We start from the raw sequence: 12,786 nt of genomic DNA on the forward strand, positions 1-12,786 counted from the left end.
GACAACTTTATGGAGTGCAAAGGAGAGTATTTCTGCCGTGACTTCAAAGGTGACTCAACAGACTACCACAAAAAAGCGGATTACCATCAACCTATTATCGATCAAAAATTGTACATTAACAGCAGTTATAACAGCAACAACAATAGTAGTAGTAGCAACAGTGCGGATAATAATCAACTACAATATAGCTGGGGACCTTTAGGTGGATTTTATTTTATACTCACTGGAATGATTTGTTCCTTTATCACACTGATGGTATCGATCGTTTTATATCAAGTTCACAAGATCGAGAATGATGAATATCTTCCTCTGAGAAGAACCAATGTAAATTAATCAATTATAATATCCTGTCTTAGTATAAGTATATTATATATTTCCTTTTTAAAATAAATTCGAAGAAAATTTCTTATATACATTTCAAACAAAGTTTTTTTTTTTTTTTTTTTTTTGATTAATTCATTGTTGTAGTCATTTTATGTAGAGTAGATATAGATATATATATATATACTAGATGGACATGAATAATTTTATTAATGGAAATGGTGTTGCTATAAAGGTGTCAAAAGATTCTTTGAGTATGGCAGAGCAAATGGTTGGTTCCATACAGGAAAAAGAGTATGATTCATGGTTGGGTAAACGTGATAGAGATGATGATGATGATGATAATAATAATCAAGATGGTGGTGGTGGTGATGACGATGATGTATTCTATTCACAATCATCACAGAATGAACAACAAGGTGAGGAAGATGACGACAATCAAGAAGGTGATAAAGATATCAGAAATGAAAGAGCACCAAGAGAAGAGTACAAAAAGAATAAATTCGATGCAAAGAGTCAGACTGCATTTACCACTGGCAAAGGTCATCGTATTAGAATATCAATGGAGAAGTTAAACAACGCTGATAGACTGATAAACAATATCAAAGAAGATGATATAGATTTAGATGCTTTTCGTGATGATCTAGTACTTTTAGAACAACCTTTAACAAAGAATACTAAAGAAGAAGACGAAGAACAACAACAAAACAACAACAATAATAATAATAAAGTATAGATTTTCAATGTATTATAATTATGTAAAGTAAATAACATTTTAAAACAACAAGTCATTTTTCTTTTTATTTATATTTTAAATATTATTTTAATAATTTATATACATGAATTAAACAATCACTTGAACAAGATACAATCTAATTAGATATTATAATGTTAGTTTTAGATAAAAGATATTATTGCTCCTATGTTTATGCAAGTATGTACATACTCTATTCTTTTTTTTATTCCACTTTAAACCTTCTATAGAACCTAAATGTACTCTCTTACTATATACTTTTGTCTAAACAATAAATATTATAAAATTAGTTATTTATAAATCGATTATCATGATATGTAAATTTTAGACAAAACAATATTGTTTGTGTTGATAATTACTTTTGTTTCCAAATCAAATATAAATATCCAACCGTTTTGTGTTGCACATACAACTTGATAGTTTTTGTAGTTGTCATGATTACTATCAGTATTGTTATTACTATTAATATTATTACTGTTGTTGTTGTTGCTGTTGTTGTTGATACTATTTGTCTTTTTCACCAATGATAAATAAGTAACGGTATGCCACTCACCAACATCGTTTGTAGTTTGAAATTTAAGATTCTCTGTCCAGTTGGTAGTGTTCCATAATCTTATGGTATGGTCATCAGCACAGCTCGCTAGAATATTATCATGCCAATCTACACAAGTCACTGCCAATGTATGTCCTTGCATCACAGATACTTCTGCGCCATCTGTCACCATCCAAACTGCGATGGTCTGATCCTCCGAGCAAGTCGCAATCTTATCACCTTGATCATTAAAACATAACGACCAAATCTCTGCAAAGTGTATAATAGATCCAAACTTTAAATCTTGTGGTTCACCTTTCTTTGGTAGATGAACCTGTTTCTTCCACGTTAATTTGAATTTACATTGTATTCTAATCTTTTCTTTTTCATCCTCATCCACTTCCTCTTCTTCCTCATCATCTTCTTTTTCATTTTCATCATCTTCACAAATAGCATAATCATCATATTTATAAATATAAAGATTTCCACCTGTTGTTCCAACTGCCAATAAAGGTGAATTACTATTATTACTATTATTATACCATTGAATTGCTGTTATTCCATCATTAAGATTATCAATCATTGTAGATTTCTTTGTCTCTAGTGAATAGTACATTAAACTTCCATCCATTAATCCAACGATGATGAATGTTTGAGTTGGACAGGCATTCCATGCTAAACTACGTACTGGAACACCTAGTATGTGACTTTGAATAGGTTGTTCACCGATGTGATCGTCAGCAACTGACCAAATCAATAGATTACCCATAAAGTCACCACAAGCAACCATCAAACCATCATCGTTGAAATCAACACCACAACATGTAATCTCATGGAATTTCAACTGATAGTATGGTGGTACATCTTGTTGTGATATAGGTGCAATCGGTGACACCACCTTACTACTGTCATATTTGAACTGCTCCTCTATCGATAGATTGTGTAGTCCTGATTCATCGAATATCCATATCCTCTGATTCTTAACTGCCCATCTCATTGCATAGACAACACCATGTGAACTTTTAATCGAATAACTACTACTACTACCACTACTATTACTGTCGGTGTTTCCAATCTTATTATAAATATATATCATTGAGTTTGAAGATGGTACAATTATCTGATATTTTTGTTGGTCAGATTCATTGGTGGAGGTAGTTAACAGAAGATCTTTAATCAATCCACTTCCAGCTGTTTCTATTTCCCATTTGATAGTTAATGTATCCATATCTAATACTTGGATTACTCTTCCACGAGTAAGAGTGATGATGTTGCTCGATATATCTCTAACCAGTGCAGTGCAACCTTTTCCAGGTGATTCCAGCTTATTCAGTGTCTGACCGGTGCGCCAATTCAGAGTGACCAATTCTATCTTATTATCTCCAACCTTGAGTGTACGTGCATCTTGATAGCCGTCTTTTCCTACGTCCTGTCTAACGACCAGTATCTTATCGCAATCGAATAGCTCACCATAGAAATAAAGGTTTCCATCTAGAGTCGCTGCCAAACTCGCCAACTTCTCAGTCATATCAAATTTGACAATATAGACACGACAATTTCCATGCTCACTCGATAGTCCAACGTAAATAAGATTACTATCGTTTGGATCTATCCAATAAGAGAGATGCATTATCTTTATACAATCGTTAGGTATATCTTCTCTAAGAGGTAGCTTGAACTCGACCAGCGACTGCCATTGATGGTTGTAGATAGCGACATCACCAGAGTAAGATGCGCTGATATAATAGCTATTTGACAAACGAACTAAACAAGTAATAACATCTGAATGTAACTGTTTAAATAATAATTGTCTACCTCTTTTTATATCCCATTTGCAAACCGACGGTCCAATAGCAAGTGTTATTTCAAATTCATTATTATTATCATCATCATTGATACATGATATATATCTTGATGATCCAACACCAAATGAATGTAATAATTCCATATCTCTAACTAATAAATAATATTAAATAATTATATTAATAATACAAATGTAAACGTATTTGTTTGAACTTGAGATCAAAAACTTAATTCGTTTTTATTGATGAGTTCATTTTTAAAGATAGCACTTCATTGATTTTGAGTTATGACTGTTGATGAATCACCACCACCATTATAATTGTTTAATTTTTTAACATTTTAATAAATATCTTTTTATTTCTTATTTTTCTTTTGTATTTATATTATTAATATGTATATATGTATATATAATGAAATCATTCTTTTCAAACTTTACTAAAAGTTCAACAAACAATAACAATAGTCTAAATAATAATAGTAGTGGTGTTGGTAATAATAACAATAGCTCATCTTCATTAAGAGCATCACTTCTGTCAACCAACTCTTTTGATAGTTTTAATTGTTTTGATAAAGTTAGAATTGCTGTAGTTGGTGATACAACAGTAGGTATGTTTAATGTTGTGTTGCAAATCATGATTACTATTATGATATCATTCATATATATCTAACTAATGATCAATGATTAATGATTAATTAACAGGTAAAACATCATTAGTCAACCTTATTTGTAAAAATCAAGTTATAGATTCACCTTCATGGACATGTGGTTGTAATACTGATATTAAAGTAATGAATATACTACTAATCGAACTACACAACATAGAAACTAATTATTAATAACTGTTATTATTGTTATTTTTAAAATAGATACATGAATATCACTCTAAAGATTATTTTATAGAGTTTCTAGACGTTGGTGGATCAGCTAAATACAAGATAACAAGATCGCTATTCTACAGTGGTATCAATGGTTTAATAGTTGTCTACGATGTAACCAATAAGAATTCACTTTCAAATGTTAAAAAATGGATATTCGAAGTACTTAATAAGATTTCTACATCTACAGCCAATTGGCAACTAAAAGAAACAGAGAATCCAAAGTTATTGGAACTCGAAAACATTGTACATCAAAACAACAAAGCACCCAGCATACCGCTACTCATACTCGGTAACAAATCGGATCTCTATCACGATGGAAACTATATTGCAAACGATAAACTTGGTAAATTAAGTATTTCTGTTGTAAGTATAGTATTAAATTAATATCAATCATCATCTTTACCTCTAAATATTTTATAGAACTAACTTTTTCTGAATATTCAAAAAGTCAGCATTAAAAGCCAATTGTTTTAAGAAGGAATCGGATAACTACAATAAACTGGATCTTTTCTTCAATAAGATAATATCGAATATGTTGGCGGGATCGAAACGACGTACTCTTGGCGGTATCTCTCAGGGTGTCTTTAGTTTCAACATTGTTACACCAAGTACTAGTACGAATCATCAGAACAACAACTACAACAATAACAACGCCAAGAAGAATGGCGGTATACAACAACCAACGGCTGCTGCCTCTGACTTTGGACCACAGGACTATGATCATCTTAGCACACCACAATCAACAAGCATAACAACATCATCATCATCGACAATAGAGAGACCACTCTATTTAAATCATCAAAATATACATTCATTATCACCAACACTTCCACTTACCATACATGATTTGAATAATGATAATGATCATAGTAACGATAATATCTTTTACAATGAAAACTTTTCACCACCTAATAATATTCCATCCACATCACTTCCAATGTTTTTATCATCACACAACAACAATAATAACAATAATTATAATGATATAAATACTGAAATAACGATATCTCCTTTGAGAACACCACATAGAACAAGATCAACATCGTTTGAAAGAAAATGGAATAAATAAATTATTTGTTTTTAAAGAAATCTAACAATTATAACAATTTGTATTTATTTATTGAAATAATACCCAATTTTAATATAACGTCTTTGTTTCAATCAATAATAATAAAAAGATAATGAAATATATTAAATTAGGAAAAAACAATGCTGCTCATGAGTCATTGTTGTTGGTGACCCTTAAAAAAAAAAAAAAAATTTTTTTTTTTTTTTGATTATTTTTAAAACATTGAAGTTTTTTTTACATCTTCACCATTCTTTATAATAATTATATCTATTATTTTAGTCAAGTACTATAACTAAATAATAATATTAACTTTACTTTTTATATAAAATAACTAGTTGTTACAATTAGATAAAGTAAATTTTTAAAAAAAATGAGTAGTCCAAGTTATCCATCAATGGGTAGGTTTCATACATTAATCTTACAACTTTAAAACTATATTCATAGAATGAAAAAATGTGTTAATTTTAATCCAATATATATATAAATATATACATTAATGTAGATCAATATAACCAAAACTACAACCAATCACCACAACAACCAAGTCAACAACAACAACAGCAATACTCCAATGTACAACAGCAAGGTCAACAACAATGGAATCAATCAAATCAAAATCAATATGCCACTCAACAACCAGCATTCCACAGAGATGTACCACAATACGGACATGTAAGTTGTCACTATTAGATCGTTTATAAATATTAAATGAATGATACTAATACTCGATTTGGGACTTTGCCTATTAGAATCCACAATATTCACCACCTGGATTGGCCGATGGTAACTTTGATAGTAATAAATTTATTTCAAACTTTTCAAGCAACCCATTAGCACAAGCAAGTTTATCATACGGTATTAACTATGGTCAAACTTTGTTCAATGGTGGAAAGCAATATGTAGATTCAAATGTATGTATATCATCTATACTTACACTAAATATATTAGTTTACTTATCAAATCAAATCAAATCAAATAATATAAATATGATTAGCTTGGAAAATACATTTCATTCTCATCGTTGAAGGGATATTTCAATGTAAATACATCATATGTATTCAATAAGATTAAATTAATATTATTCCCATTCCGTCAAAAGGTAAATAATAATAATATACTTAACAACTAGGTATTAGAATGAATCAGTAATATCTAATTTGACATTCAAAATATCATTAAATACACTTTAGTTGTGGAAAAGAAGAATTTTGAAACAAGGAGATAACGACCATTATCTTCCACCAAGAGATGATATCAATGCACCCGATTTATATATTCCAATGATGGCATTTGTAACTTACTTTTTATTATTCGGATTCCAAATGGGAATGAAAAACTCTTTCTCTCCAGACAAGCTTGGTGCATCCATCAGCAAAGGTATCATCTTTTGGTTGTTGGAAATCGGTTTCTTCAAACTCGGATTCTTCTTTACAAACTCCTATTCCATTCCAATGTACGATATGATTGCATACAGTGGTTATAAATATGTATTGTAAGTATCAACTCTAATAATAATTTATTATTATTTATTTAATTTACTAACTGATTCAATGAATCTTGTGTTTTTTAGGTTGGTATTAACTATGGTAGCAACAATGTTGGCTGGTGGTGCAGTATCGCTATTCGTTCGTCTCTACACCATTGCTTGTATTGGATGGTTTATGGTATGTAATCATTAATTAATAGAGAGTATTACACCACACCAATTAGTTTAGATTGATTACTAATCTCGCTGATTCAATTATAGATTTGCACTCTAAGGGTTGTATTATTAAATGACAACAATATGCACTCCGATATGCATCACTTTGAAGGAACAACCAAGAGAAAATACTTTGTTTTTGCCGTTGCAATACTTCAAGTTGTTTTAATATTACTTTATAGTTTTTAAATAATAAATAGATAATAAATACGTACAATAAATAAAAATGTCAACAATATAATACAATCATAATAATATTTATATTTTAAAGATCTCATTCTATTTATATCTAATCTTATCTTATATTTTTTTTAGTTTTTTTTTTTGATGAGTAAAGATGAAAAAGTATGATCTTAAAGAAAGATATTTATATTAAATTAACAGTTGTCTTTATTTCTATTTAAAAACCTCCACGAAGAGCTAAAACCAAATGAAGTACTGAACCACCTTCAATTGAGTAATCTTTAGCAGTCTTTTCATCTCCCCTATTATTATTATCAATTGTTGTTGTTATTGTTATATTGTTAGTAAAGTTTATTGAAAAGAAAATTCAAAAGTACACTTTTGAATAAAGTTAAATGAATCAAAACATACATTTGTTTACCACCGAAAATAAGTCTTTGTTGTGATGGTGGGATACCTTCTTTCTCTTCAACTCTCTCTTTAATACGTTGAATCTACACAGATTTAAATAAGTAATTAATTGAACAAATGTTAGATAATGTCACAGACAAACACATTTGCTATCCTATTTATCTTTTGATTAATACAATACCTTGTCAGTTGGGTCGATATCGATTTCAATCTCTTTACCAGTCAAAGTCTTTACTTTAATCAACATCTTTGTGTTTGTTTAGTTTGTTTTAGATATATAAAAGTTAATAATACAAAAGAATTATATTTATATGTATGAATATTTTAACAATAGTTTGATGAAAACTTTTGTTTTGTACAAATCATCAACCAAACTAAATTAAAAAAAAAAGGAAGAAAATTTTTTGAAAATTTTGAAATTTATTTAAAAAAATATTTAATTTATTGGAATGGGGGATAAACTTTGTGATTGATGATGAATCAGAATATGATTATGACACCAATCAAATCTAAATATAAAAATAAAAGAGAAAAAAAAAGATATCTTTATTTTATTAAATTAAATATTTATTATTATTATTACTACTACTCTGATTAGTGAGTGATCAATATTGATGTTCAGAGTACATTTATCGATAATAGAGTATCGTCTTTCTCAGCAAATAGCAGTCCATCCTTTGCATAGTGTGGATTGATACGATTCTTTGGTAATGAGCACTCCTTTGATGTCAGAGCATTAAAGTTGGTTTTATATAAAAATGCACCCATACACAATCCAATCACAGTTCCACCTAAAATCTAGATAAATAATTAAAATGAATTAGCGAATGAATATTAGATATTGTTTTCATCAATTTGATGTTTGAAAGAGATAATTATATAAATAAAAGACTTACATCTGAAAAATCATGGTGATAATCCATGGTTCTTGAAACAGCAACGAATGCAGATAACATGTAGGGTGTAAGAACGATGAAAATCTTCCAGGTTGGTGCACCTTCTCTGCGGAACACCTTTAGTTTACCGCAGAGATACAATGAAAGGAATGTCATTGTTGCAAATGAAATCGATGAGTGACCCGATGGGAAACTCATTCTACCATCATGAATCAACGATTTATTTTCTGTATCGAATCTGGCTCCATATGATGGTCTATAGCGACCTGCCAAAACCTTTAGAAAATCTGTAAATAACATTGTCATTGTAAATGTCTTTTATTTAAATAACATAAATAAAAAAAGAGTTAGTAAATTAATAAGTTTCATTGATAAATAAACATAATAGTTTGATACAGTTGATTTATAAAGATATATATTACTTACTTGAATTAAACCGAGACATGCATGATGGAAATCATGGAGACAACGATGTGAATAGTAGAATGCAGAGAAAATAAGAATTGGTATGCCAAATGCGATTAACATCAACGCCCATGTTGGAACGATGTCTGGCTTCATTGGGTATTGAATCAGTTGGAATGCGAATCCATCTGGCATATATCTATCGTATGGTTGTATCAAGAAATTGAACAACACTGCTTCCGTAAGGAAGATGACAATGCACATCACCCAATCACCGATATGCTGCTTACTGAACCATGGTATATGATTATAGTATCCAATCTTGTGTATCATTTTTCGCTATATAGCTAATAACAAATAAACTAAATGTGTTTTTTTGATCAAAAAAAAAAAAGATTGCTCTCTTGCTAATCGTTACGATTCTATCTCTCTATTTCAAGTACAATTGTCTGTATGTTACAAAGTGATGTAGTACAAATATAAATATATAAATATATAAAAAGTATTATAAATAATAGATCGATCGATGATTGAACAAACAAATAATAAATAAATAAACAAAAAAAAAACAAATAAAATAAATAGAATAATAGAACTGAAAGTAAACTAAAAAATAAAAACCCACATCTAAAATGCATGAAAAATCAAAAAATTGTTTGTACTGGTAATTTCGAGAACAATTTTTGCAAAGAATCTTTTTTTTTTTTTTTTTTTGGTAGATTGAGGCAAGATGACCACTGGTCATCGGAACAAAAAATTCATTTTTTTTCATGAAATTTATTTACAACAGGAATCATTTGTATAATTAAATGTCGGTTTGTTAATTTTGAATAGTTTTTTATTAAAAAGAGAACAAACAAATTTGAATAAATAAAATAAAAAAAAAATCAAGAAATATGTAAAATGTTAAAAATCATTTTGTTTTAGGTAAATAAAAAATCTTTTTATGTAAGAATATGTAGATACAGAAAAATAAAAATATTTGGAATGGAGTTCACTATTTTTCTCTTGGAGATAGAGATCTTTTTGCTTGTATATATACTAAACGATTTTTCTACTATCTTATTGAATTTCCATCATTTCAAAAATTGAAGCTATACATAAAGAATCTAGGTAGAATCATGAAATCTTATACTTATTTTGTTTCTCATTAAGATTCTTATTTTTTTAAAAAAATATTTATACAAAAATAATTTCCTAAATAAACTTCAAAATCGTAATCTTAGAGATATTTTATTTCAAATTTAATTCAACCCAATTAAATCTGTAACATTTTTAAATAGAGTATAAATGAATAAAGAATAAGTTTTTTATTTTTTTCATGATAACCTCATATTATCTTAGCTTAATAAAAACAACCAAACCCAAATCCTAAATTGAGTGGATAGTCCAAAATATTTATTTACAAAAAATAAAAAATAAATAAATTGCAAAAAAAAACCAAAAAAACGATAGTTTCATTGAAAACGATCAATGTTTTACTTTATTGAAATATGAATGTATATCATTGTATTAATTATAAATGATTCGATTGTTTAGTAGTAAAAATACAAGAAATATCAATAGTATAAGATATATATATAATACAGCTAGAAATAGTAATATCAATCACAATAGAAATGAATGTGATTTAGGTATATCAATATCTTTACTACAAGAATCGAAAAACAACAAACGATTCTATTCTAATGGATACAATGTCGATAAGCAACAACAACAAGATGAATTGGATCACTCGAAATTATTTAAAACTATGATGCCAAATAGTAGTGCACCCAATCTTTGGTTTAAATCGCCTTTGACCAACTGTGTGGATCGTACCGATTTCGATGTCGTCGTGATTGGTGGTGGTCATGCTGGTACGGAAGCATGTGCCGCCGCATCGAGAGTTGGCGCTTCGACACTTCTCATTACACAGTCAATCAATACCATCGGTGTTATGTCTTGTAATCCATCGATTGGTGGAATCGGAAAGGGTAACTTGGTGCGCGAAGTCGACGCACTTGGTGGTGTGATGGGATTGGCTGCCGATGCTTCCGGTTGTCAATTCAAGATATTGAATCAGTCAAAGGGTTCCGCAGTGCACGGTCCACGTGCACAAATAGATCGCGATCTCTATCAGCAGGAGATACACACTTTGCTGGCAGGCCAGGACAATCTGAATATCCGTGAAGCCATGGTTGAGGATATGTTGTTGGATGACACTGACAATAGTGTTGTCGGTGTTCTTCTTAACGACGGATCGGTTATAAAGACGAAAAAGGTGGTGATTACCACCGGTACTTTCTTGGGTGGCGTTATTCATGTTGGAAACAAGACGGTTCTGGCTGGACGTGTTGGTGACCGCGCAGCTACCAAGCTCTCACAGACATTGGCGCGATTCGGATTTGCTTTGGGACGACTGAAAACAGGTACACCACCAAGATTAGATGGTAAATCCATTGATTACACTGGTTTGGAGATTCAAAACGGTGATGAGAAACCAACTCCATTTTCATTCTTGAACGACACTGTAAAGTATCGTGATCGTCAACTTCAATGTTTCATGACGAGAACAACCGAACAATCCCATCAGATTATCTTGGACAACTTGGACACTAGACCAGCACTGGAAAGTGGCGTCGACGGCAAAGGTCTTGGTCCAAGATATTGCCCTTCCATTGAGACGAAAATCGAGAGATTCCAAGGTAGAACTCACCAGGTCTGGCTTGAACCAGAGGGCTACAATACAGACGTAATCTATCCTAATGGAATAAGTATTTCTCTGCCTGAAGATGTGCAACTACAATTCCTGAAAACAATTCCGGGACTAGAGAATGTGGTGATGTTACGTCCTGGCTATGCTGTGGAATACGACTATGTCGATCCGAGAGAACTGCGTTCTACTCTGGAAACAAAGAAAGTAAAAGGACTGTATTTTGCTGGACAAATCAATGGTACAACTGGCTACGAAGAAGCGGCAGCACAAGGAATTGTTGCCGGTATCAACGCAGCACTCTCCTTGGATAAATCGAGATCACCGATGATCGTCGATCGTTCCGAAGGATACATCGGAGTGCTCATTGACGATCTCGTAACACTTGGTGTTACAGAACCATACCGAATGTTTACCTCACGATCTGAATATCGTATTTCACTTCGTGCACACAACTCTGATCAACGTCTAACTCAAAAGGGTTTCCAACATTCCAGTGTCACCAAAGAGAGATTGGATCGTTACGCACAAAAAGAATCAATTATAAATGAAACAATGAATTATTTAAAGGAAACAAAATATCAACCAAATGGTAAAGTATATAATAATATTATTATTGTATTTATTTTATTTACAAAAATGTTAATTAATATTAATATCTTTTATTATTAATTAAACAGAATATTTAGAGAAATGTGGTATTGAAAATATAGGATCAAAGAAATCAATATTTGAAATTCTAAAGAGACCACATACAAGTTTGGCATTGTTGAAACCTTTGATCGATGAAAATGTATATAGTTCCATACCAAGTCTGATTGTGCCGGTCATCGAGTCAGAGTGTCAATATTCAGATTACCTGGTCAGACAGCAAGCAGAGATCGATCGTTTCAAGAGGGAAGAATCCAGAGAGATACCAGAGGCCATCAACTACTGGGAGATAGGTCAACTCTCTACAGAGATCAAACAGAAACTTTCTGAGGCAAGACCACCTACACTAGGTTCTGCCAGTCGAGTTCCAGGAGTGACACCCTCCGGAATCCTTGCAATCTTGTCCTACATTAGAAAGAATCACAAACAATTTTATCCAAATAGCGATACTCAAGTGGGTTCTACAATAATTTAAAAAAAATTAG

At 30.8% G+C, this 12,786-nt stretch overlaps 7 protein-coding genes across 7 annotated transcripts; 4 read left to right on the plus strand and 3 right to left on the minus strand.

Annotated features, from left to right (window-relative positions):
* Window positions 1-9: 9 nt before the first annotated feature.
* On the plus strand, window positions 10-1,057 carry PPL_05577 (uncharacterized protein; the record flags this gene model as incomplete). Its single annotated transcript, XM_020576454.1, has 2 exons — window positions 10-324; window positions 512-1,057. 2 exons carry the CDS (start codon window positions 10-12, stop codon window positions 1,055-1,057), a joined length of 861 nt encoding a protein of 286 aa, XP_020433703.1.
* An 82-nt stretch (window positions 1,058-1,139) lies between these two features.
* PPL_05578 (WD40 repeat domain-containing protein) lies at window positions 1,140-3,555 on the minus strand (the record flags this gene model as incomplete). Its single annotated transcript, XM_020576455.1, has 3 exons — window positions 1,140-1,193; window positions 1,268-1,339; window positions 1,486-3,555. 3 exons carry the CDS (start codon window positions 3,553-3,555, stop codon window positions 1,140-1,142), a joined length of 2,196 nt encoding a protein of 731 aa, XP_020433704.1.
* A 265-nt stretch (window positions 3,556-3,820) lies between these two features.
* Window positions 3,821-5,358, plus strand: PPL_05579 (Rab GTPase domain-containing protein; the record flags this gene model as incomplete). The annotated part of the gene is made up of 4 exons (XM_020576456.1): window positions 3,821-4,016; window positions 4,111-4,196; window positions 4,278-4,652; window positions 4,810-5,358. 4 exons carry the CDS (start codon window positions 3,821-3,823, stop codon window positions 5,356-5,358), a joined length of 1,206 nt encoding a protein of 401 aa, XP_020433705.1.
* Window positions 5,359-5,728: 370 nt separating this feature from the next.
* Window positions 5,729-7,249, plus strand: PPL_05580 (Yip1 interacting factor; the record flags this gene model as incomplete). The annotated part of the gene is made up of 7 exons (XM_020576457.1): window positions 5,729-5,756; window positions 5,861-6,030; window positions 6,108-6,269; window positions 6,353-6,457; window positions 6,549-6,850; window positions 6,929-7,022; window positions 7,106-7,249. The coding sequence occupies 7 exons, from the start codon at window positions 5,729-5,731 to the stop codon at window positions 7,247-7,249; spliced, it is 1,005 nt and encodes a 334-aa protein (XP_020433706.1).
* A 211-nt stretch (window positions 7,250-7,460) lies between these two features.
* On the minus strand, window positions 7,461-7,901 carry nedd8 (ubiquitin family protein; the record flags this gene model as incomplete). Its single annotated transcript, XM_020576458.1, has 3 exons — window positions 7,461-7,545; window positions 7,655-7,737; window positions 7,836-7,901. The coding sequence occupies 3 exons, from the start codon at window positions 7,899-7,901 to the stop codon at window positions 7,461-7,463; spliced, it is 234 nt and encodes a 77-aa protein (XP_020433707.1).
* Window positions 7,902-8,272: 371 nt separating this feature from the next.
* PPL_05582 (phosphatase PAP2 family protein) lies at window positions 8,273-9,288 on the minus strand (the record flags this gene model as incomplete). Its single annotated transcript, XM_020576459.1, has 3 exons — window positions 8,273-8,452; window positions 8,551-8,865; window positions 8,977-9,288. The coding sequence occupies 3 exons, from the start codon at window positions 9,286-9,288 to the stop codon at window positions 8,273-8,275; spliced, it is 807 nt and encodes a 268-aa protein (XP_020433708.1).
* Window positions 9,289-9,587: 299 nt separating this feature from the next.
* Window positions 9,588-12,776, plus strand: PPL_05583 (tRNA uridine-5-carboxymethylaminomethyl modification enzyme MnmG/GidA; the record flags this gene model as incomplete). Its single annotated transcript, XM_020576460.1, has 3 exons — window positions 9,588-9,609; window positions 10,545-12,242; window positions 12,331-12,776. 3 exons carry the CDS (start codon window positions 9,588-9,590, stop codon window positions 12,774-12,776), a joined length of 2,166 nt encoding a protein of 721 aa, XP_020433709.1.
* Between the last annotated feature and the right edge of the window lie 10 nt (window positions 12,777-12,786).

Source organism: Heterostelium album, assembly GCF_000004825.1.
Source record: "Heterostelium album PN500 unplaced genomic scaffold PPL_contig12, whole genome shotgun sequence".
Taxonomy (NCBI): Eukaryota; Evosea; class Eumycetozoa; order Acytosteliales; family Acytosteliaceae; genus Heterostelium; species Heterostelium album.